The 23,076-nt window shown below is 43.1% G+C and overlaps 1 protein-coding gene across 4 annotated transcripts in view; it reads left to right on the forward strand.

The window, feature by feature from the left end:
- Nucleotides 1–473: 473 nt before the first annotated feature.
- LNX1 (ligand of numb-protein X 1) overlaps nt 474–23,076 on the forward strand; it is a 74,996-nt gene continuing 52,393 nt past the window's right edge. The window contains exons 1-2 of one of the 4 annotated variants that reach the window (XM_031553146.2): nt 474–673; nt 14,111–14,585. In XM_031553146.2, the coding sequence (XP_031409006.1) occupies nt 14,221–14,585 (365 nt within the window). In that variant the 5' untranslated portion in view covers nt 474–673; nt 14,111–14,220. Of the gene's footprint in view, nt 674–7,758; nt 7,783–14,110; nt 14,586–23,076 lie in introns of those variants that run through there. The other 3 variants (XM_010710201.4, XM_010710204.4, XM_085223148.1) reach the window with 3 other exon arrangements.

Here is a 23,076-nt window from a genome sequence, read left to right on the forward strand (position 1 = left end):
TTCCCTTGGAAATCACTGGTTAAGAGGACTTAAAGTAGTCTTTATTTCCTGATGTTCAGATAATTACCAGAGTTTGTATTTCTAGCAGCTGATACCTTAGTTCTCAAATTGCTCTGACATGGTTCCCTGCTCCCCAGCTGACCACCCCAGGTGTGTAGGAACGAGGTGGAGTTGTAGCTGGCAAAGCACTGAGATGGGCCCTGCCTCAGAGCTCACAGGTCTCATCCTCCTGCTCCAGGGGAAAGCCAAGACAAGTGTTTTGTTTTAAACCAGCTCTTAAGAAGTTTTCTGGTCCAAGTTCAATCTGATTGTAAGGCTGAAAGAAGAAAGGAAACACAAAGCAAAGCCAAACTGAAAATGGACTTTGGCATATGCCGGAAATAAAAGCCAAAGCTTCAAGTTACATTGTTGTCTAAGCAGCCTGCACATGCTCATGTTGCCTGCAGGAAAAATAACTGGGGGGTGTGGTTCTCTAAACCTTGAATTGCTCAGGTGTATGCACTTCAACTTTTATTTTGCCTCCTGACCTGCTGTAGGCTGCCCTGTGAGACACAGCTGATGGCTGCTCTCCTGCAGGGATGGGGTCCTACTGCCAAACTGCAGTGACTATGCACCACTGGGACTCTGCCAGCAGCCAGCACCAGGCACAGCCAGGCCAGATGTGAGTTTCAAGGTTTGCATTCTTTTTTTACTGATATTCTCACTTACAACCTACCATTTGGTCCAGAGAAGCAATCAGGAAAGGAAATACGCAGGCAAAACAAACAGTTCCCATTTAGGGCAGTGGGGAAAGGATCAGAATTTCAGCCTGTGTCCTAGGAAGTGCTGCATAGCAAGGCAGAGGTATTCCTTATGATAAAATCAATGGTTTGGTCCCCCTATAATCCGATGCAGGGATGAGATGAAGTTGCTGTGTTTGAATGCTGCTTACTACCTCGCTAGGGTGCAAGAATGCTGTGCTTCATTCATTACCTCTTAGTTAGATGTGTTGTCTTCATTTTGCTAGGAAAATCTCTGTCTTCAACAAGAATGTCGGATCTAACCAATTACCTGTGGAAATGTGCCAGTTTCACTGCAGAGGCTTTAGCTTAGTGTTTCAGCTTCTGGAATCTTATCTCTCAAGAGTTAAAACCCCAAAAGTCTTGTAGAACCATGCAGTTTAAGCATATAAATGCAGCTGAGGTGGGAGAAGGAAAGCTTTATTTGTGATCTTCTGCTCACATTCTCCTCTACTTATTTATACCCAGTTCTTAATGAGTTCTGTTTTCATTCAGTACTGGTATGTGCAATGGTTGCAAAACTGTGAGTACATGTAAGATTTCATATACTCACAAAAGTTTCATGCATATAGATGAGCCTGATCATATTTGTCCTAACAAGGTCCATGTACAAACATGGCAATGCAGAGGTCAGGACTGCTGTGAAGATGCACAAACATCCTCGTACCCTGAGGGAGATACTTAAAGTACCTCACAAGTTTAAAGTTAAGCATATTTTGAGTGTTTTTAATTAATACAGATGAACTGCTTGCATTAAGTTGCTGGATACTTAGACATCTACCAAGGAAAAACATAACTCAGAGAAAGTGCTCACATTAGAGTTGTAATTCACGCTTTTCCCATATGCCTGACACAAGAATGGGGTTCAGCCAACAGCAGGAAAGGCAGGAATAGAATACTGTAGGTGAATGTTCTGCTAACTATATGATGAGGCTGTTTCTTCACAGTTTCTTACAGAAATAGATTAGAGCACATAATCTGTTTGTTACACCCTCCAAACTTCTTATTGTTTGTTCATTCAGTGACATGCAAAAAAAACAAGGTGTCTTCGCTACTTTATCAAAGCAGTACAATTTATTGTCTCCTGTTGTCAGTAAAGTACAGAAATTATTAAAAAAAAAAAAAAAAAAAAAAGCTAGGATTTGCCATCAGGCGTTTGGAAAGATTGCAAGGAGTGGTATTCTCAGTTCTCCAATCCACTTTTCTGAGACTGAGAACTCTTCTCAACGAAGCAATCTGTTACTAATTTACTATTTTATACTCTTCCACCCAAAGCTCAGAGGCCATGTATATTTTCCAAAAATATAAATTGAATCAGTCTGGGAAATCTTCACTCTTCATTATCTTTTTCTTGCCACCTGAAAATACTCATCCTCCTACTTCTAATTACTTTTTCTTTTCTGTGATCCTGTACAAGTGTCTTCCTGTCCCTTATGAGACTTCTGCTTTTTGGAAGGATGTTCCAAACCTGTGTGTTTGAGCATTAACTGCACCAGGACTTCATTGTAGCACAGACTTGGAAGACAATGCCACTGGCTCTAGACCGCAATTGTCTATCACAAGCAGAAATTGATTTGTCTTCTGGAAGAGGTTTGAAGGAGCTGGCATCTTCCCCCAGAATAACTTTTCTTTAGTAAATTGCAAATAAATCTTGCACGCAGAATGAGATGACAGATTAGCCTCATTTTGCTGCAGACCAGGAAATTGGGCAGTATTGTTTCCAGCAGGAAGGTGAATCTCTGAAGTCTTTCCAGATGCAGTCTCCTCCAGTCTGGCTGCTGAAGGGCTCCAGCCAGGTATTTCTGGAGCCCTCAGCTCTGTAGCTTGGCCTGGGGCAGGCAGAGGCTGCAACTTATTTTGGGGGGTTGTCTCTGTGGCCAAAGCTTGAGCGAGGATTTAATGTATTCCACCTCTAGCTAAAATGGACAGACACTTGTGTCATGTAATATTGCTGGTTTTGCACTTGCTTGAGATGCAAAGGCAATTCTTCCACTGGTATTTTTGCTCCTAGAAGCTGGGAGGTGCAATGACTGACTTTCCCCAGGCTTTCCCCCAGAGGCTCAAGTTGTGTGTTTAAGAAAGGATTTGTGCAATGACCTATGATTTGAGGGAATTTAACTCGGAAGCAGAAAGTTTCTCCTTCATTAAATGTCCAGGGAATGGTTCATAGGCAGCTTAGGTCAGGTGCAACTGCCTCTGACTGCATGCTCTGCTGTTCCTCTCAATAAGCATCAATTATTGCTTGACAAGGAAATCAATGAGCTAAATGCCCTGAGACTTCCTACCTGTTCAGCAGCCCCTGGCAGCACTCTCCTTCATCCTTCAGTTTTACTTTAATACACCTTTACCATTCTCCTCAAAACAAAAAGCATTAATAAAATGATAGTTTGCATGCACCAACAACTCCTTACTAACAGGTGGCAGCTACTTGTCTGCCTGGACTAATGCATTTTTCAGAAAATGCATTTCAGAATGCAGGTTAATTTTGGTCTGTTATTGGATATAATTCTAGTTCACTTTTCTTTCCTACAAATACCTACAAAAATCTCAGTACTGCTGAGATACTATGATGTTAAAAAAAATATGGGTGATGCTGTTGTTTTGTTTGCTGTTCCCATTCAGAAATTATTTCTGCTTGCAGTTCTTTGTGCTGTATATCTGATGGCACCAGTTCACACAGGATTTTGCAAGTAGAGCTTCCTGTTGGAAAGCAACTTGTAGCATAGCTTTGATTTTTTTTTTTTTTTTCTTCATAGTTTCAGCCTAAGGAGTAAGCTAATTGTATTACTGCTGTTTAGAAAAACATTGTAGTCTTGATCCAAGTAAAAAGGATTGGAAAGACTCTTACAAGCTACAGCTTGTAGGAAGAAGTTCAAATCAGACAAAATTCCCCTGTGTGCATGCAGCAGATCACATCTGAGCACGTGGTGCCCGCTGGCAGGAAGCAGGACAGCTTGAGCACGTAATTCCTAATGGGTTTCTCATCACAGAAGTAAGCGCACACATAATCTCACACCCATCAAACTGGTTCTGGATGCAGATGATAATTCAGCTGCAGAATTAGCAGTCTTCTCCAACTAGTGCTGCTCTTGTGTCCTGGCTGATAAAACCTTTGTGAGCCTCTTCATTTCAAAGAGAATGTTATAAGACTATCAGCAGCACGTGTGTTAATTAGCGTGGACCTTAAGTCAGAGTTTCCACAAAGCTCCAATTAAAGCAGTGATGACTCGAGACCTATGAGTAGTACTATATGCAGGGTTGCTTCTTCCCAGCACTGAGCAGATGAGGCAGAAGTAGGCTCTGGAGGACGTGATGGAAGCTGAGAGCCCAGTCACTGTCATAAACAAACTTTATTCACTGATACTCTTGTTGAACAGAGATCTTAGTCATTATTGTGACTCAAGAGAGCTGGACAGAGCTGCTCCTACTGCACGAATACTTCTTGTTTCCCCAGTCCTTTCTATATGGAAGTCAGCTATAAGCTGTAGTGCACAGCTTGCTCCCAGAGGAGGAGCAGGCTCTATCGTCAAATATTTATGGGAATTGTCATTACTATTTAATATGAGAGATAACTGACTGAAAGATAATACGCTATTTGTTCAAGACCCAAAAAGCAAACTGTGTTAGGACTAGAAAACAGACCACCGTCACTGGGCGCTGGGTTCAGCCTCCTCAGCAGGTTTTCCCCCTTTCAAGCAGTGTATTATTTTTAAATGTGAAATTCAGCATTGCAAGAGCTCACAAGCTCATCTGAACTTCTTCCTCTCAGTCCCTGAAATTTCTCTTTCTGGCTGCATACTGCATGCCTGCCCATTATTTAGGAGGCTTTCTGTGGGCTGTGTTACTCTGAAGTTGCTGAAATACACTTGCTGACCAACCTGCCTGATATTGTGCCCTCCCTTTTGCAAGTCCCTGCATGTGGTTGGGCCCTGGAATGGCCATGCCAAGAGTGAGTGGCAGGGAGTGCTTTTGGATTAAGTTAGTACAAAGGGCAGAGTGCCATTGATTTGTACAGTTTTTTTAAATAGGAACAATTTTTCTAGTTAGATTTTTTTAGGTTTGTGTGTGAAAAGGTAAAAAAAAAAAAAAAAAAAAAAAAAAAAAGCAGTAAGATACATAATTTAAGTTATAGAAATTTACAAACTTTTAACTTAAATTATAAACATAAATAGACATAGTTAAATGCAGTGTAAGCAGAATTAAGACATAGAAGATTAAATCCTTCCAGGTGCATGTTCATAAAGTAAAGGATGCAGCCCACTGACAAACCTGAGGGTTTTCCCTCAGGTCACATCTAAGACCATCCCTGTGGCCCCCTTCACAACAAGAGAAGTTGGGCGTCAGCCCCATGGAGGCACAGCCCTGCAATGTGGGAGCAGCCACATTGCAGGGCTGCTCCCGCATTGGAGCAGCCCTGCTCACTCAGCCACGCTGTGGGCTAATCCTAAAAAAGGTTCCCACAGGGTGTTGTGAGAACTCATTAAGTAGTTTGTAAAGCATTAAGAGACTTCTGGATAAGAGGAGCAGCTCTAAAGGCACAGTGTAATTAAAGCAGTGCTTACTTTATAATAAGCTAATAGTAGGGTTATCTATCATCTGTTCAGCACTTTATTGTTATTAAATATTATTTCATGGTCACATGCGAAGGTGCTGTGGCTGTGTGGGAGGAAGGGCTGGGGGAAGTCCTCCCAGGAAAACTTGCTGGATGGTTTGAAGATGGGGCTAAGCCACATTGGTTTTTGAAGAAGTCACCCTCTCTGGCATGCGTAGACGTGTACGCTCCACTTAGAATCTTCCCTGATGAGTGCTTCAAGTGAGATAGCATCAATGTAAGCAGATGTCCCCCTATGCTGGTGTTCTAGCTCTCATTGAGTTTTGGCTGAGTTTTTCCAATATCATAAAGCCATGAGTGAGTCTGGCAAATCATTCTTCATTGTTACCAAAATGAATATCACTACAAAAATGGAATAGATTTGGTGCCATGAAAGGGATAAAAGCTACTTCAAAGCCTTTTATGTGTTATGTTTGACTTTATATTTCTCATAACTGCTTTTGGTCCTGTAGATTGAGAATTCAAGTACAAATCTTACCTGATGTCTAAAGATCCATCATTTTCAGAGTGTGGGAAGCAAAACAGTTTAATCAGGACAAGCAAGTTTTCTTGAAATGGCTTTAAATTAAAAGAGGAGAAATTTAGATTAGATGTTAGGTAATTTTTATTAACTCAGAGGGTAGTAGGCACTGGCACAGGCTGCACAGAGAAGCTGTGGATGCCCCATCCCTGGAGGCTGGATGAGGCCCTGGGCAGCCTGATTTGATGGGTGGCAGCTTTGTCCATAGCAGGGGTCTGGGTGATCTTTAAGGCCCTTTCCAAGCTAAGCTATTCTATGATTTTATGCCCCTTATCTCTCAGCCCCTTACACAGTGGCAGTAGCTTGCAGTCACCCTGAGGGTCTTCTTTATCCAACGTGCCTGGGTCACTGAGAGGTTTACCATGTTCTTTAAGCTAGGCAACCTGGAGAATGGCTGAAGGGAGCATGATGCAGGAACAGCCATCTTGTTCTTTTCAGAGTGGATAGGAACATTTGGCCTTGGGGACATAGCAAAAAGAGTTAGAAAGCCAGAAGAGGCATGCGTAGGAGGAAATCTTTTTGCTTAGGAAGGTACCCCTGTCGTAAGTGTGGACCTTCACAGTGTCAGGGTTGCCATGCACAGTAAGGCGTGGAAGATGAAAGAGGAAGGGAAAGAGAGCAAGGTTTTTAGATTACATATCAAGGGTTCTGTAGGTGGAAGAATCAGTGACCACTATTTCCCTGTGGCTTTTCTAATATGATGTAACTCTAGCATTGTTTTTCCATGAAGACTGGATATGTATAATTCCCTTGTCCTTTTTGTTTTCTCTGATATCCAGTGTGATTTAGGTTCATTATGTAGCCTTTCATTCTGTTGGAACACGCTATTTTTCTCTTTGCTACCCAGCCACTTAGCAAGCCTTGTGGCAATGGTGATAATTTAATATGTATGGGAAACAGAGTATTAGTAGTGTAATTCCCCATGGAGTTAACATCAACTGACATCATGGCCTTAACACCAAATTCATGAAGAAGGTACAGAAATACAAAAGATACATGAAACAAAACACATTTTGCACTTTACTCTGCATTTGCAAGACTCTTTGTCTCCCTGTCATGGTGTACTTGCATGGGTCCATATATGCCAGGGGCTGCGCTGTCTGGATTGTGGGGCTTGAGGCTAGAGCCCCCTGTAGCTCCAGAGTGGTCTGTGGATACACATATCCTCAACCTGATGCAAAGGAGGAGCATAGACAGATGCATGTCCCCATTGCATCTCTGTCCCCAACAGCAGATGCATCTGGAGCAGGGACCAGGAATGAGCACCTTCCTGCAGTTTACGTGGATCCTTGTACCAACTGCTTGCTACAGCTCTGCTACCAGCTCCTGGGTAAAGACAGCTGGGGTATGTGGTTTTTCAGCCACAAAATGCACTTTTGTCATGAGGTCAGATGTCTAACAGCAGGCCTCTGAGGCTGTCTGTCTTGTTGAAGTCAGCTGGAGCAATCAGCCGAATCAGAGAGGTAACGCACCTTTTGTTACATAACTAGCCGTACAATTTTATAATTCAGTATGTGAAATGCCGATGGCATTTATTGTGTCAATTAGGATGAGCACATGTTTAGGAAGCATTTAAGAGTCAATCATAATTGCTCGCACTGTCTTGCTTTGGCCAGATGATTGACTTCCTTTGAGGAGGTAGAACGTGTGTGCTGGAGAAGCAGTTAGCCACTGCCTGTCTGTTTTGCTGCAGCTCTCTCCTTTGTGTGTGGAGTCTGAGCCTGTGGTTCTGCTATAAAGGGTTGATCCAAGCCTGAGTTTATCAAGCTTCAGAAAAAGCAAGAAGCTGGAATTATTACCTCCACCAGCATAGTGCTTGACTGCTTGAGGCATGCTAGCAACAAGTCTCTTTCGTACTACCTTCTGCTAAGGTAAGCTCACTCATAGGATGTGTTTCTTGTAAGTGTGGGAAGGTTAGCCTGCCAACATGTACTGCCTTATTCAAATGCTCTTTTTGGTTAAATCTCATCCAGCTGTTCTTAATATCCTTAAACTACTTCTGGGCAGGAATTTCTCATTTCAACATGCTGAGTAAAGTTTTGTAGCCATGAAATCGTCAGAGAGAGCAATTAATGTTTGTGTGGGTGTGCGAGAGACAGACAGATGAAAAGGCAGGACGTATTTCCATACATTCCAAACAGAAGTTTCAGATACATAATTTCACAACAGAAAAAAAACTTTTTTCCAACACTGGTTGATTCTGTAAATTCCAGCATGAGCCACAGAGAAAACAGTCTTTTCAAACAATCTGGTTCTAGTTTTTAAAGTTATTGTGCGTGCAGCACACTATGACATTTCTGTTAGGTTTCACAGCTTGAGCCACAACTTGAAAAGTTGGGGTTATTCACCTTCTGCACAGTACTGACGGATTTTCGTATTCAGTGGAAATGTTTTTCATCACTAGGGGCTGCAAAGCACTTTGATTCTTATAAGCTCTGAGAAGGAGTTTTTGACTAATAATAACTTTGAAAAATCAACAGTCTGAGAGCTGGGGCCAGGCAGAAGAGAGGTTTTGTATCTCCTGTTGGTTGTCCTAGAGACGGACTGTGCTGATATGCTGAACTTTTAATTACAAGTATTTTCCTCTAAGAGCCAACTCTGCTAATAGAATAATAGAATTCTATAGCAGTCTTGCTTAGAATCCTAAATTCTTATCAGAAATATTGATTTAGCAGATATCTCTGACTTGTCTCTAGCTACTGACGTTTTACCTGGGGGTTTACATCTCTTGTTTGACCACTGCAGATCTCCACTAAAGATGGTCTACTACTGATTACAAGTCAAGCAGAGGAAAAATCCTGTGACACTGTTATTGGTATAACGGATCTTAAAATAAGGAATTGGGGGGGAAAAAAAGAGAAAGAGATAGTTACATGCGGGACAAAAGCTGGTCCTAAGACATTAAGATAAGCTTTTTATGCACCTAAATGGTTTATAGACTTTCTATGACAAAGTCTAAAATCCAGGAAGGCTGATTCACCAAACTGACCCAAGGTTAGTGCCAGTTATTATACAGTATTCTTTATCCAGATCTCTGGATTGTGAATTGTGTCTTTGCATGAATGATGCTATACAATGTGTATTACTGCAATATGGGTCGTTGTTGACGTCTTCCAAAACCGTTATCTAGTATTTTGAAACAAAAGGCTGCCCAATGGCCTCCAATATAAGTACTACCTTTATCAGGAAAGTCATTGTAGCCCATAAAGAGCTTCAGTCAAGTAGATGCAATTAGCGGCACAAAATACAGTGACTAGGAGGCCTGCTAGTAAGAAGGATATTTTGATGAAAGATAATGAATTAAACCAGCATTACAATTTCCCTAATTAAAGGCAAAGAGTTTTATATGAACATTCAAACCTGAGGCCTGATTATAGAACTCTAAATATTGAATGATTTTGCAACCTGGATTCTCACTGAGGCAGCTAGTGCTGGGCTCTACTGAGACAACCACTCTCAGCCTGGGGGCTCTGAGCTTCTGCTGGAGTGAAGGGATCTTTCAGCTCGCTCCCAGCTGACATCCTGGTGTGGGTGAACCACTAGATGGGGACAATGCCCACAGCTCTCATCCTGCCCAACTCAACTGCTGGGCTGAGGAGTCATGAAAGAGTTAACTCTATGCAGGCTAAGGTGCAAAGTCTCCCAGTAATTTCATGAGGCTCCTTTGCAACATTGGGAAGCAAGAAGTCCATCTCCTGGCTCTCAGCAGAACAGGCTGAGGATTAAGAAAAGGAGGTGCTTTCCTTTGTCATTTGTGGCATGTTCACAGCTAGTATGGCAGAGGAAGGCAAGGGGAGAGCACCTCTGTCAGAGTAATGTCATGGAGCAGTGTCCCTTTAGGTGTATAGAACAATCCCATGGCCAGACTGCACTCTGCCTGTAGCAGGCAACACCTTGCTCTGGGGAAAGACAGTGGCACAGTGTCGTAATTGTAGTCCAAATAACCAGGGCAGGGAAGCTGCTGGCAGCACCTCTGCCTCCCACAGTGCTATGTGATGGAGGGACAGGGCACAAAAAGGCAGCCTCTTTTAAGCAGTGGATAGAGTATTTGTGATGCATGTGCACAGAGTGCAATAGAGCAGGAACATTAATAAAATGTGTTATTTATGTACACACTATATCATTCAGAAACCATTTTCTATTCCCATGAGTCTGAGGATTTTGCTATTCCCAAACCATCTTGTTTCAGATAAACTCCTCTATCTGTTGTACAGCTGACTTCTGCTTTGCAATGCCCCTGCTCACTGTCTTGCCTTTCATCATTGCAGATGTGAGCTGGTTGCTGCCCTTCCAGGCTCTGCCTCAGTTTTTCTTTGGTCTTCAGGTGCCTGTTGATTCCTCCCACTGTTATCTACTTCCTGACTGCCTTTCACCACCCAGTTCTTTCTCTTTCAACCCTGGCTACTCATTCTGTTCATATGCTGTTCCCCTGCAGCCCCTCCAGCTCCTAGTTAATGTTTGACAAGGTGGCCAGCCAGGTGCTGGAGGTGTTCTCATTCAGGCTCTATCTTGCTTACTTTTATCATGTGGACAATGGACCACCTGTGCAGCCCCAGCACACACAACTCTCTCTGAGTTGAGGTGATGCCCTTGCCTTGCGGAAGGCAAAGGCGTGGACACCAACTGCAGATGGAAGCAGGATTTCTCCTCCCTTCCCTTCTCCTCCTTCCCTCCTTCCTTTCCCTTGCCTCGAGGAGGACACTTTCAGCCAGGTAATAATTGCCTTTTTTCCTTTTGCTATGATGCACCATCTGCATGTACAGAGTTTCTTGATCAAAGTGTGCTTAGATACTGATATTAATGCAAGATCAGCAGATCAAATTTAAATCCTCTTTTCTCTCTCTTTTATGTTGCCCAAGAAGAACTGCTGAACACCAAAGCTTAAGGCTTCCTAAAAGGACGTGAAATTAATTATATAGCTGTTATGACAATGCATAAATGATTAAAATAAAAATGACTGCAAATACTGCAAAGAACTTCTGCCTCTGGCTAAATCTGTGTCACAAACTCAATTCAGCACCCTCTATGCTAACTCTTTTGATGGTATAACTACCTTCCAAAGACTTGTAGTGGTTATTTCATTGCTTGTGTCCAGTAATTTAAGAAGGTTCATAGTGGGTGACCACTGACCAGATGAGCCAGAAGAGGCTGATAGATTTTTTTTTTTTTTTTTTTTTTCCAGATTGGAAAATAAGTTATATAGTTATAGTCTACTCTAATATTTCTAAATCATACAGGCTAGAAGATTTGAGTCCTCCTAAAAGTTCAGTGCCTGTTATTAATGAACATGGATGGTTCTGATTCTCTGCACTGCAGCAAGTATTTGTAATTTATGTAGACACTGTAAATTCAGCTAGAGTTTCCCACACTCACTCTTTCTTATTAGCAACACATTATTAGCATACTGGGCCCATAGAGAGTCTCTATTGTGACCAGGAGAGTCTGGAAAATTTTAGGACATAGTACAGGGCAGAAATTTTGCAGCTGAATTCTTATACTTATTTCTTTGATAGTCATGATAACCTCTAATCATTGAATTGTTAAGGTTGGAAATAAGATCATTTTGCTAACTGTCTACCTACTACCAATACTAATACTAAAACGTGTCCCTAAGTACTACATCTACCTTTCCTTAAATACCTCCACTGTCACCTGGACAGTGACTCCACCACCTCTCTGGGCAGCCTGTTCCAAAGCATCACCATTCTTTCTGAGAATTTTTTCCTAATATCCAATCTTTCTTGTAGTAAGGAGCTCAAAACTAAAACTTTCTTGTAGTGAGGTGTGGCTTCACCAGTGGGAGATGCTAAGAAGCAGTGCATTTGCCATTGCTTTTCCAGAACGAACACACTAGGCTTGTTATAAGGTAGCTTACATATATTTCAAATTGTGTATTTTATCTAAATGAGATTTATTTCAGCTTGCTACATGCCCTTAGTACCCTGAATATTTCAGTGGATGCCCTCATCACTCAAGATCACTAGATGTAAAGTGGCAGCTATCAGATCCCTTACTTTTCCTTAGGCAGCTGACCCCTGCCCAATTTCTCAGCCATTTTAACTACAGGATTGTTAGGAATAGACACAGTGTGTGTCTAATTCCGTATCTGTTCAGACCATTCTGAACCTCTACATAAGTGAGCGTTGCTGACATCAGTGAACACTCTCCCCTCGTTCTGCGAAATGCAGCTGCTAGCAGATCAAAGCTATGCAGACCAGCATGCAGTCACCCCGCTCTGTGGAGAAGCTGGCTGAGAGCTGCCTAACAGGAGTCACCCGGGGGACCCAAACTGCCCCAGCTCAGCATCAGCAGCTGGATGTGACCCCCAGGACCTGGGTGTGATCAGTGCAGACTGGTGTGCTCAGCATGTGTCTGCTTTCAGAGATTCCTTAAACTATCACTATAAAGTGCTCCATTCAGCACATGTACAAGTCATATTCTATGGGAAAAGTATCTTTGAATGATCCTACCAAGACTGGAATAAAAATAATAGTGCTGTATTATTCAAGTTACCGTGATGTTCTTGTTATTTATTTGTTATTTTTATTCATATTCCTGTTGGCATGGGTGTGCTACAAGTTTTTCAGTGGATTTTTTTTTTTTTTTTTTTTTTTTTTTTTTTGGTGACTGCCTTGCTACTTCCAGAGTATCTCAGTGTCTTCTTTCTTAGCTGGGGTTGTCAGTACACTAGAATGATATCTTCTGTCTTTTTCTTGTTTCATTTTGCTGTATGTCACTTTAATAGAGCCAACTAATACTGATTTAATTCCTAGTTTCAGACAGCAGTTTTTTTTCCTGCGCAATTCTTCTCAAAGACATGTACACAAAATTCTGATAAATATTTTTACAAAGGGGAAATTTGCTGCTCTACAGAGTATATTAAATATTCTATTAAAAAATTCATGTAGGGGATCATTTTAATTCAAATGAATTCACTGCTAATCAGGAGGCAGAGCATATGCAGAGCTTAGTCTTGCAAGCAAAAAATGTTATTATACACTTAGCGTAATAGCTGCATAAGAATAGGATCTAACAAAGCATTGAAGTGAATGTTTGATGTTCAAGCATCTGGATAGAGTTAGTAGGGCTATAATTTTACCTATATGTCAGAAAACGCCTGCCATGTTGAAATCTAATTTCTCAGGTTTAGAGCCTAAGAGCTTTGCATAAAAATAAGGCTTGTTTTTATTTTAAATGAAAATGTGCTCTGTCATACTCAGATTTTTTTTTTTATATATATTCTTTTCCTCATTTACCCTCAAACGTGGGTGTCTGAAGCTGACAAGTTGTCTCAGCAAATTAAGTCAAGCTGGAAGAAAGAGCACAGTGCTATGGCTGAGCAGCAAATAAGATTTACATTTTCAAGCAAGAGTAGTAATTAGGCCATTGCATATTTTATATCTTCATGTTTATTTTCAAAGAGATGGATCAAAATAAGCATAGATGTAATGAGACGTAAGTGTTCCAACAAGCAGTCAGGGTTCATCAAGTAAAAGCTACAAATTACTGTTCGGTTTTGCTGCCACCCACAGTGTTTACATCCCTGAAATACCAGCAGGCAGGTGCTTTGGTTGGAGTTATAACTTGATTTGGGATTCTAACACTAGTTATAAGGGAATAGGCTTCATTTTTGTTCACTGGTTTTGAAAATTGGACAGATGAACCACTGCTATGGCAAAGGATGATCTGGAGGTCCCAGGCTCTAAGTTCCAGGCAGCCCTCCCTGTAGCTGTGTGCATAGTGTGGGCTCAACTTGCTGCCTTTCCTTCCAGCACCATACAGGTGACTCGGGCGGTGACCATTCTCCTTACCTGTGTCTCTGCACATGTATTGCAAGATTTGCCTATGCGTGGTGCTGCTTTTCCAACAGAAGTAATGTAATCACTATTAAAAATGTCGGATGACTCGAGATGTAGTTGTATGCTAACCTAAGGTGTTTGACCGTTAAATTTCTGTAGTATTCCCTCTATTTTGATATCTTTCTTTACAGTGAGAGTAATTGTGTCAGCTGAGCTAAACTTAGAAGCAAAAAAGTCGCTGGAGTTCACAACCTGATTTTTCTTCTTTGTCTTAACCTGCCATCACAAAGATGCAATCCTTCCCTAAAAACTGCTGGAGTACTTTATATCCAGGTGCATACCATAAATAAATTCAGAGAACGCAATACAGAGGATAATTTTTTTGCTTCCTTCCCCACAGATCTGATGGCACATAAGCCTTGCTGCTTTCGCAAATAGAAACCAAGTTGCGTGCTTTCATCTGCCCTCTTTTGAATTGCATTGATTCCAATTACAAGACAGAAAGAAGAAATGGAGGAGAACTCCCCACCACTCTGTGTCACCTGTGGCCAGGCACATTTACCGGAGGAAAACCACTTGTACAGCTACACTGAGGAAGTAGATGATGATCTAATCTGCCACATTTGCCTGCAACCTTTGCTTCAGCCATTAGACACGCTCTGTGGTCACACCTTCTGTGCTGCTTGCCTTACGAACTTCCTCTTGGAAAAAGATTTCTGCCCCATGGACCGCAAGCTGGTGGCTCTCCAGAACTGCAGGAAGTCCAGCATACTGGTGAATAACCTCCTGGACAAGCTAATGGTTAGCTGTCCTTTCACAGACCACTGCTCAGAGGTTGTGCAACGCGGTCACCTCGAACAGCATTTCCAAACCCAGTAAGTTTTTGTTGAGGTGGTGGGTTTTTTCACTGCGCTGTCTTTTCCTTAAGGAGATGGAGAAGTATCACAATTAACACTGTTTTAAATAGACTGCTAATGTAAAGAATGATTTATCAATTTCAGTCCCTGGGAGCACCTATACTATCATGAGGTTAGAACTGAGTTAGTATTTGATGAAGTCTCATGGGCTTTTTTAGAATCAAATCCACCTAAGGTACTTCATGCTATCATTAGCAGTTCTGGGCAGATACCTCGTGGTAAGATGCATAATGGAAGCGTGTATTTAGTCATCCAGAGAGATCTGTGAGTTTTGGGAAGCTGAACTATCATAAATATTTCAGTCATACTATGGCTTTTGTAATTGCCCTTTCTTCAATCCATTTTTGAATTATAAATGACCTACATGTGAAGTAGAGCAGAAAACATCCCAGTTTGGTGCTGGCCTTTGGAGCTGAGGGCTCTTTCCTTCCTGGTGCACACTGGCCCCTTGATGACACATAGGGGCTCACAGAGGGCAGCCCAGCCTCCGTGGCCTTGGTCATAGCTGCTGTGGCTGGGACCACCTTGCTTGGGGAAGACATCCCCAGGGAGCAGTTACTTCCTTTGCAGGGGGGGAACTGAGGGTGAGTAGCCCTCAGCATTACTATTTCTGCCCAGGAGTGTTCAGATTTCTTCCTCTGCAAACATAGGCAGAAGGCCTCTGTTGGCCAGCATGCTCCTGGGTGGGCATGGTAGTACTGATGGTCAGAGCACCTCTTTCCCAACCTGATCTGTACTGCAGGTCATTGGTACCAGCAGCATCACAGAATGCATGAGCAGAGGGCTGGAGCAGTGTGCTAGGGAACCCCGCAGCTGGCAGTGGCTCTGTGACCTGACATTCAAATACAAACCGTTCCCTAAGGCACTTGGATTCCTAAGAGGAATTTATTCAAGGTACTTACTGTGGAACTGGCTGATGGTGCAAGGGGTGCTGCCAGCCATGCTCCACAAGGTGAGCTTTTGCTGCTAGAGAGAGAAATTTGCAGGATTATCTGCTGTTTTCAGCCTCCGGTTAGTAATTCTCTGACATACCAAAAATATAGATTTCAGCAGTGATGCAGGTAAAGGGACTGACAGTCTGCTGTGAGCTGCTGTCATAGAGATTATGTTTCTCTACAGATTGCAACAATAAAATCTTCAGCCCCTAGTGCAAAAATACCCTTTCCTTTTGCTATATACAAGACCTGCTCTAAAAGTAATGCCTCCTATTTCGTTATCTTTGCCCATGATGTCAGAGGCAGATGTTGGTGATATGGCAATAGAAGCTGAACCTTCCCACCAATGCTCTGTTGCATTTTGTTGCCATGTGACAGATGGCAGCAGAGGGGCAGTCTGACAAAGTGGCATCTGTTATGGAGATGCGTATGGAGCAAATGCGTGTCACTGAATTCCTCCATGAGGGAAAAATTGCACCCATGGACATTCATCAAGTTGCTGAATTTATAGAGACTAAACAGTGCATGTGAGTACAGTGAGTAGGTGGGTGATATGTTTCAACAATGATACTGTCATAGCAGCTGTGAAGCAACAAATCACCTCCACTGGTGCAGAGTTTTACCAGAGTGATACACAGGCTTTTCTTCATCACAGGTGAAAATTCATAGCTAATGGCAGTGACTATGTTGAAAAATAGTGTTTTGTAGCTGACAATTTCCTCTATCAGATTGTATTACTGTGCTCTTTATCTGCTGTAGTTCCTCACTTGTCCTGACCCCAGTAAGAGCTAGAAGGAATCGGTCAGTAACATATGCCCACAGCCTTTCTGCAGCTCCTCCCCAACACCAGGCTCTCCCAGCCAAGTCTCAGCTTCAAAAGCCCATAGAGGGGCTGGAGAGGAAGAGCAGTGTTCTCCCTGCCTTCCACATCCTAGTGCACATCCCAGTGCAATACAAGGTCAAGCTACGCAAGCTGTGTGGCTTCTTTGCTCCCACTAATAACCGTATTTTCCATTTGCAGTATGATTTGTTTCCTTAACGGGATGGTTAAGTTTCCCTAAGACCAGAGGGCAGAGGTATTTAAAAGATAGAGATTACCTTTGCTGTTGGATGTTTCTCTAAAATCCACGGGTTTTTACAGTGTAAGCCAATTGAAGATTTCCCAGGGGCATGCCCTCAGTGGCTTTCCCACCCATGAGAAGAATTAAGAGGAAACTGTGTGACCCATAAAGGAGACTTTTGAAACATTGTGTTTGCAGAGCTTGTGCAGAACATTTATTGTTTTCCACATGCAGCATTTGTTAATAATCACCAAAGGCATTTCATGACTCTGCAGAGATGCAGCACTCACCCTTGCCACCCCACTCCCAACTCATTGTGGTGCTGGAGAGGAGAAGGGCACTGTGCTCTTCAGCCACAGCTTCAGCATGCCCAGAAAAATAGATGCTGTTCTCTTTAACATTGATGAATCAGTAGAAAAGGTGTCTGATTTTGTTGATTATGATAATAATAGAAAAAGTAATAACGATAATAATTATAATACTCATGCAAGTGAACAGAATGGCTCAGATGCTGAGGAAAAAAATCTTGACTAAACATACTCTATGCTCCCAGGGAATAAATCAGACTCTATGAGAGTCACCAGGGCAGTTGTCAGCCCTTGTATTTCTTGCACAAATTGGTCTCGGACCAATCCATGTTTGTCCTGCTTGGAGATGGGGTCACTGGGGGGGCAAGGTGAGTTTGTTGTGTTTTATGCTTTGTAATTGAAGAGAGAACTTGAATTTTTTAAAGCACGAGTTACCACAGAGTATACCATTAAAAACAACCTTATTTAAAATGTTTGCTCTTTCATCCCTTGGGGAAAAAAAAAAAAAAAAAAAAAAAAAAAGGAAAAAGAAAAAAGAGAGAGAGAAAGAGAAGAGAGATGTCCTTGATTTACTACATGATTTATGTTTGCACAGAGACATCCGACTGGATTTTGGGAATTCAGACAGCGATGCAGACAGGCAGCAGTTGGCTGTGATCCTTTGCAGTGTTTTACTTTAAAAAGGTGTGGTCTTCTGCTATCGCCTGCTTCCCAACTCCACGGGGGGCACGTTCCCCCCTTGTCAGATGGCTACACCCTTCCGTGATGCAGCTCGCTCGTAACCCATCTGCTGGTGGGCAGTGATGTAAACCTACCAGCTGCCTGCGAAGAACCACTCTGAATCGTGCAGGAGGCAGGTCTCTTCCCTGAGCATCGCTCTGCTCTGCAGCATAAGTCACTGTCTCGCCAAGCACGCTGTGCTGTCCCTAAACCCTCACAACTCCCCGTCTGAGAGTCAGATCGAATAATCCTCTTACAGGTCAATGATTTTGCAGTGTAGCCTCGTTTATGGGATTTAAGCTCAATTCGTAATGTGCTACCGTTGCGTTGAAATGGGAAGGCTGGCTTAGAAGGGGCTTGGCCAGCACGAAGCTTTGCGTTGTGTGTCCCACCCGCACACAGCAAGCGGGAAGGAGGAAACCTGGCAGCGGTGCCATCAGCGCTGGGAATGAAGGCTCTCCTGCTGCTGGTCCTCCCCTGGTTAAGTCCTGCAAACTACATAGACAATGTGGGCAACCTGCACCTCCTGTACTCCGAGCTGTGAGTACACGCGGTCCTCGTGTTCTGTCTGTCTGTCTCACCATAGTGGTCGGGAGGTTCTGGACATGAGCGTTGTGGGGTCTGTCTGTCTGTCTGTGCCTGTGTGTTTGCATGAAGAAAATGAGGCAACATCTTGCCAATAGCCTGAAACAAGGCTGCAAACCGGCTGCTTTGCATCGCACAGGCTAATAATAGCAATACGTCCCCACTGCTTTCTGCTTCCTGAGCATGGAAGCAGCCAGGGCGTACAGAGGCTTTTTCCTTATCGACTTGCTCTGCTGTGCCAGCCTTTCCAGTGGTTGTTGGGTTTGGTTGTTTTTCCATTTCTAAATTTCAGTCTCTTCTGTACATGCAATGAGTATCTTTGCATGGGAACTGGGTGCAGAGGAGGACATCGCGATGGGCACCCTGGTAGAGCGCTCGCCATGTGTACAGGCATAATGCTCTGTGTGTAAATCTGCATGCCTGGAGCAAAAAAGGCTGAGAAGCCTTTCACCAGGAATAATTCACTTGAGACCAGGAAAGAAATTTCCAGTATTTGTTTTTTTGCCCACAGCAGAATGTTATTTTCTCTAGAATGTAAATGTAAATGTTGTAATCCATGCATATATCTTCATATCTTAAAAAAGGAATCCCAGGCAACCCCATAGCTAATCTCTTCAACCTATAAGGCGAATACTATGTGGTATCATCTGTAAATGATGCTAGTTTAATCTGTGCTTGAATGTTTTTTCATTAGTTAATAGGGCCTTTAAGAATAGAAATAAATATGTGTCAGTATGCTGATGTTTCATTTGTGATTTAATATATTATATATTCTAGAGATAATGAATGAAATGACTAATTCTGCTCATAAATCAGAAATATTGTGCCTGCAGTGGGAATGTTTTATTAACAGTTGTGGTTAGTACCAATGAGACAAATTTCCAAATATTTTCATCTCTGCTGTAACACAAAAATAGCAATGCTTTTCTGAAGCAGAAAGTCCCCATTTGAAATGCTTGTCTCATATGCACTGCACCTATTAATAATTTAGTCACTCTTTGTACAACTGCTCAGAATTTCTGTATGCCATGGGTGCTTTCAAATGTTCAACAGACCTGGTTTTGAGGGTTGCAGCTATGCCCTCATTTCAATTAATTGGCGTTTTGTTAGAAATGTTAATTAAAAAAATAAAAGAAACCAGTGAAGCCAAGCAGTCTACAGGGGCAATCAAGCTCAAAACAGAGCAGATGAACACTCATAATGGAAACAATGGCATCTGGGATGCCTAGTTTCCAGGAAAACAAGCTGATGAGATTAATCAGGGCACAGGCGCTCACAGCCTCCTTGCTTTTCTTGGGGAATTCAGGTTCACTGCCTCACCCAGGACAAAGGATTGTGATGCACGGTAGCTGTTCAGCACTTGTTTATATAGCCTTCTAACCCACAGGAACACTGAGCTCATGGATGTAGGCAATCTGTCTTAATGGAGCAAGTGTGAGCTTGGACATGCATCTTGGGGTGTCAGCAATGGGAGGTGGCACATCCCCTGTACTGCCCAGCCTTGGATGTGCCCCATACCCACGACTGTGTTTGCTGCAATGTTACTGGGGCTGACATACCTCAAAAAGGTGCCAGGCAGTTTGAGCTCCTTTTGGTAATTTCCCCTCTTCCACATGGGCCCAGTGTCTGGATGCTGCCCAAGGCGCTGATGTCGTGGTCTGTGGGGCAAGCACAGGGTCCTCTTGAATAGCAGTGGTTGAAACAGAAAGAGAAACAAAGCTTCCAGACCCATTTAATCAGTACCTATGGATATTATGATCTAAAGGCTGTTTCTTTGGATGATTAGGCACTTGCATGCAGGATGCATTCCATGCAAAGTTTTATGAGTGAGACAGTGTGGGCACCGGTGCCCAGGACAGCTTGGTGCTTGGGGGACACTGCTTTGCTGTCCCATTCCTTTTAATATGCCCTGAATCCCATGGGGGCAGCTCTGTAAATCCTTCCCCACAGGCAGCCAAAAGCCCTAACCATGTATGTGTAGCCTATCTAACAGCTTTCCTCGTGTCTCGAAACCAGACCATAGTAAGCAAGAAAGCCTTTTTTTCATTATCCCACTCTCTTTGGTTTCTGGCCAGTACAAATACTGGCCTTGGTCAGAACTCATTACTTGGCTGGCTAGCAGCCATCAGAGATACCAGCCAGGGGAGATGGCAGCAGGGCTGTGAGAAGAGATGGGGAAGATGAGGACATGACTATCTTCACTAGCAACTATGCGAGAGGCAGAGTAAAGTTGCTGGGATTTGCACTACCCTCCCATTCATACAGCCCTCTTCTACCTAGTTCTAACAAAGGGTAGGTTATTTGTGCTCTGCTGCTGGGGTTTACTTTGGTTTGAGGGCATTTTTCTTTCTGAAGTGCAGAATGAGTAGTTTGGGGGATAGGAACTACAATATAGCCCAAAGCCTGTCTGGAAATGAAGACTCTGGAATATGTTCAAGAAATAGAAGGCAATTTGAGGAGAGTTGAATAGGAGAAATGAAGCTGGGAAAAAGCTGTGTCAGACTTTTGCTGTTTTCTACACCAGTGGGAAAGAGAGAAGAGTTCATGTGTTGCAGTGGCACTTTGAATGACATTGTGGAATGCTGCTAATTTTAGCTTTCTCTTACAGGTTACAGGTATGCTTATCCCCTGACACTCTTGCCAGCACTAAAATCCCTTCCTTGGCCACTGCCTGTTGTACTTGCCTTGTGCCTATCATATATCCCAGCACAGATGATGTTCTGGTTCTTCTTGCTCTTTGCCAAGTTGTTATCAGCAGTCTTGGGGTAGCTAGGGTGCTTCTGCCTAGGGAAGCCCATGGCAACATCTAGCAGAAGGTCAGGAGAAACCTGCTCATTTTCCTCTCCCACTGAAGCTGGGGTGGAATGCAGTCACACTAGCCCAATAGCTCTTGGCATCCTGAGGATCTGCGGGGTCCTCCAGATCTGCGGTACTGCTCAGGGTCCACACTTCTCCTTTACGTCTCTGTAAAGAAGCCTCAGGAGACACCTGGTCTTCTTTCTTGTCTAAAATATCTTCAGAAAGCAAATACTTGCCCAGGAATTCTTTGAAACTGTGATGTGTTACTCCTCCAGTTTAAAAGCACTATATGAGGATGAAGAGGCAGCTGTAGGAGGTTCTTCTGCAAGTGAGGACCTAGTAGCACTGCTGATATCAAGAGACACCATCCTCTATTTTTACCCACATGACTTTAAAACAGGACCTGTGCTGCAGGGTATTCCTCAATAGAAGGATTTTCTAAACTTTGACCTCAACTGCTCACTTACTTAGAAATAAAATGGAGGGAGCAGAGAGCAGGTAGTGAGTAACCTCACCTTCTCCCTGAGGACACACGGGGAGCATGTTGCTGTGCCCAGCCTAATCCCCTCAGGCACGTGGCCCCACTGACTGAGGTCTGCTGGGCAGCATGCATGCTCAGCATCACTCCTGTGCCAGGGAGCCCTGGCAGCTGCGCTGGCCTTCCTCCAGGGATTAAACAGCCCCAGCTTGATGCAGGCAAGTTAATCCAGCAGCTGAGTGCACCCCACTAATTTAAATCAAGGCTTCTATTTTAAATCTATTGTTTGTTAGAGCAAAGGGCGCACCTGAATTGCTAGTCCTGCAAGCAAAAAAAAAATTTGTTTTGTGTCTTGCTACTCTGTGGTTTTATATGCAGCAGCCGAAGGAATTCCACCAAATTAATGTGATTGAGCTTCCCATATAACTTTTATATGATAATGGCTCTCTTAGATTTCAAAACAGCACTTCGGCCGGAATAGCCAGTAAAATTGAATTGTTCTCTTTGTTCGATTTAAGAAGGAGAGACACAAACACCAACTGTTTTCCAGTGTCCTTGGGCATGTTTGGCTTTTGGTAAGCACAATTTAGTTCAAGCTATTAGATGAAGGAGGAATTTTGTACAGAAAGACAAGAGTGGAAAATCATAGTATCTTTTAGAGGATTGTTTTCAATTCAGATAATCCCCTCAAGGATCCTCAGGTTTGATGTTAGAGCAACCCTTAATTTACAGAAATGGGCAGAGCAGCGTTTAAGGGCTGACCTTAGAAAATCCTTCTGCACACAACAGCTCTGCAAAGTTCGATGAGGAGAAGTGGGTCTGGCTTCAAGCCTGTGCCTGGGAAGTGAAGGAGAGCAGGACAATTTGGCTGGCTGGGCAGTGTGTGACGTGCGAGGTATTTGGGGCAAAATTGGAAAGCCTGGAGCATTTGTGTGTTAGTCCACTGCAAAAGTCACGTGCTGACCTCCTTACTTGAGGCAAAACTGTGTGTATAGAAATCTGTGTCAGAGTTAAGCTGTGAGGTTAATTAAAATTGAAAGTGTTGGTATGGAAGTCTTAAAGTGAGTGAAAAGATTCTTGAATGAAAATATAAATGAAATGTCTGGAATATATGCATTAAACAGGCAGAACAAAGCACACGTGGATGAAATGTGAAGAATCCTTTCCAGTGTAGTAGATCTGGGTGCCTCTGAGGAAAAGCAGAACTAAGATGAATTACAGCAGAAAGACATGCATTTATGGAGGTCTGCCTGTCGCTTTCCTTTCAGTGCTGCAGCCTCACAGAGGGAGCTGGATGGAGACAAAGTTGGCAAACTTTGGCAAACTTGGACATCTTGACCAGCCCCCTCAGTTTCCACCTCTGATACAGTCTTTGGGAAGGCTCTTAACCCCGATGTTCCCATTCATTGATGCATTTAACTCCCCTTGAGCTCCAGCATATAGCACAGTGCAGGTGAACAGCGGGCACCGGGCACTCTCAGCCTCTCTTTCCATTTCTGCTCTCTTCAAGGATAGCAGATCCACCCATTGTACTGATGACCTTCAAAGGGGTAAGCAGTGGCA

Source organism: Meleagris gallopavo, chromosome 4, assembly GCF_905368555.1.
Source record: "Meleagris gallopavo chromosome 4, MGAL_WU_HG_1.1, whole genome shotgun sequence".
NCBI lineage: Eukaryota > Metazoa > Chordata > Aves > Galliformes > Phasianidae > Meleagris > Meleagris gallopavo.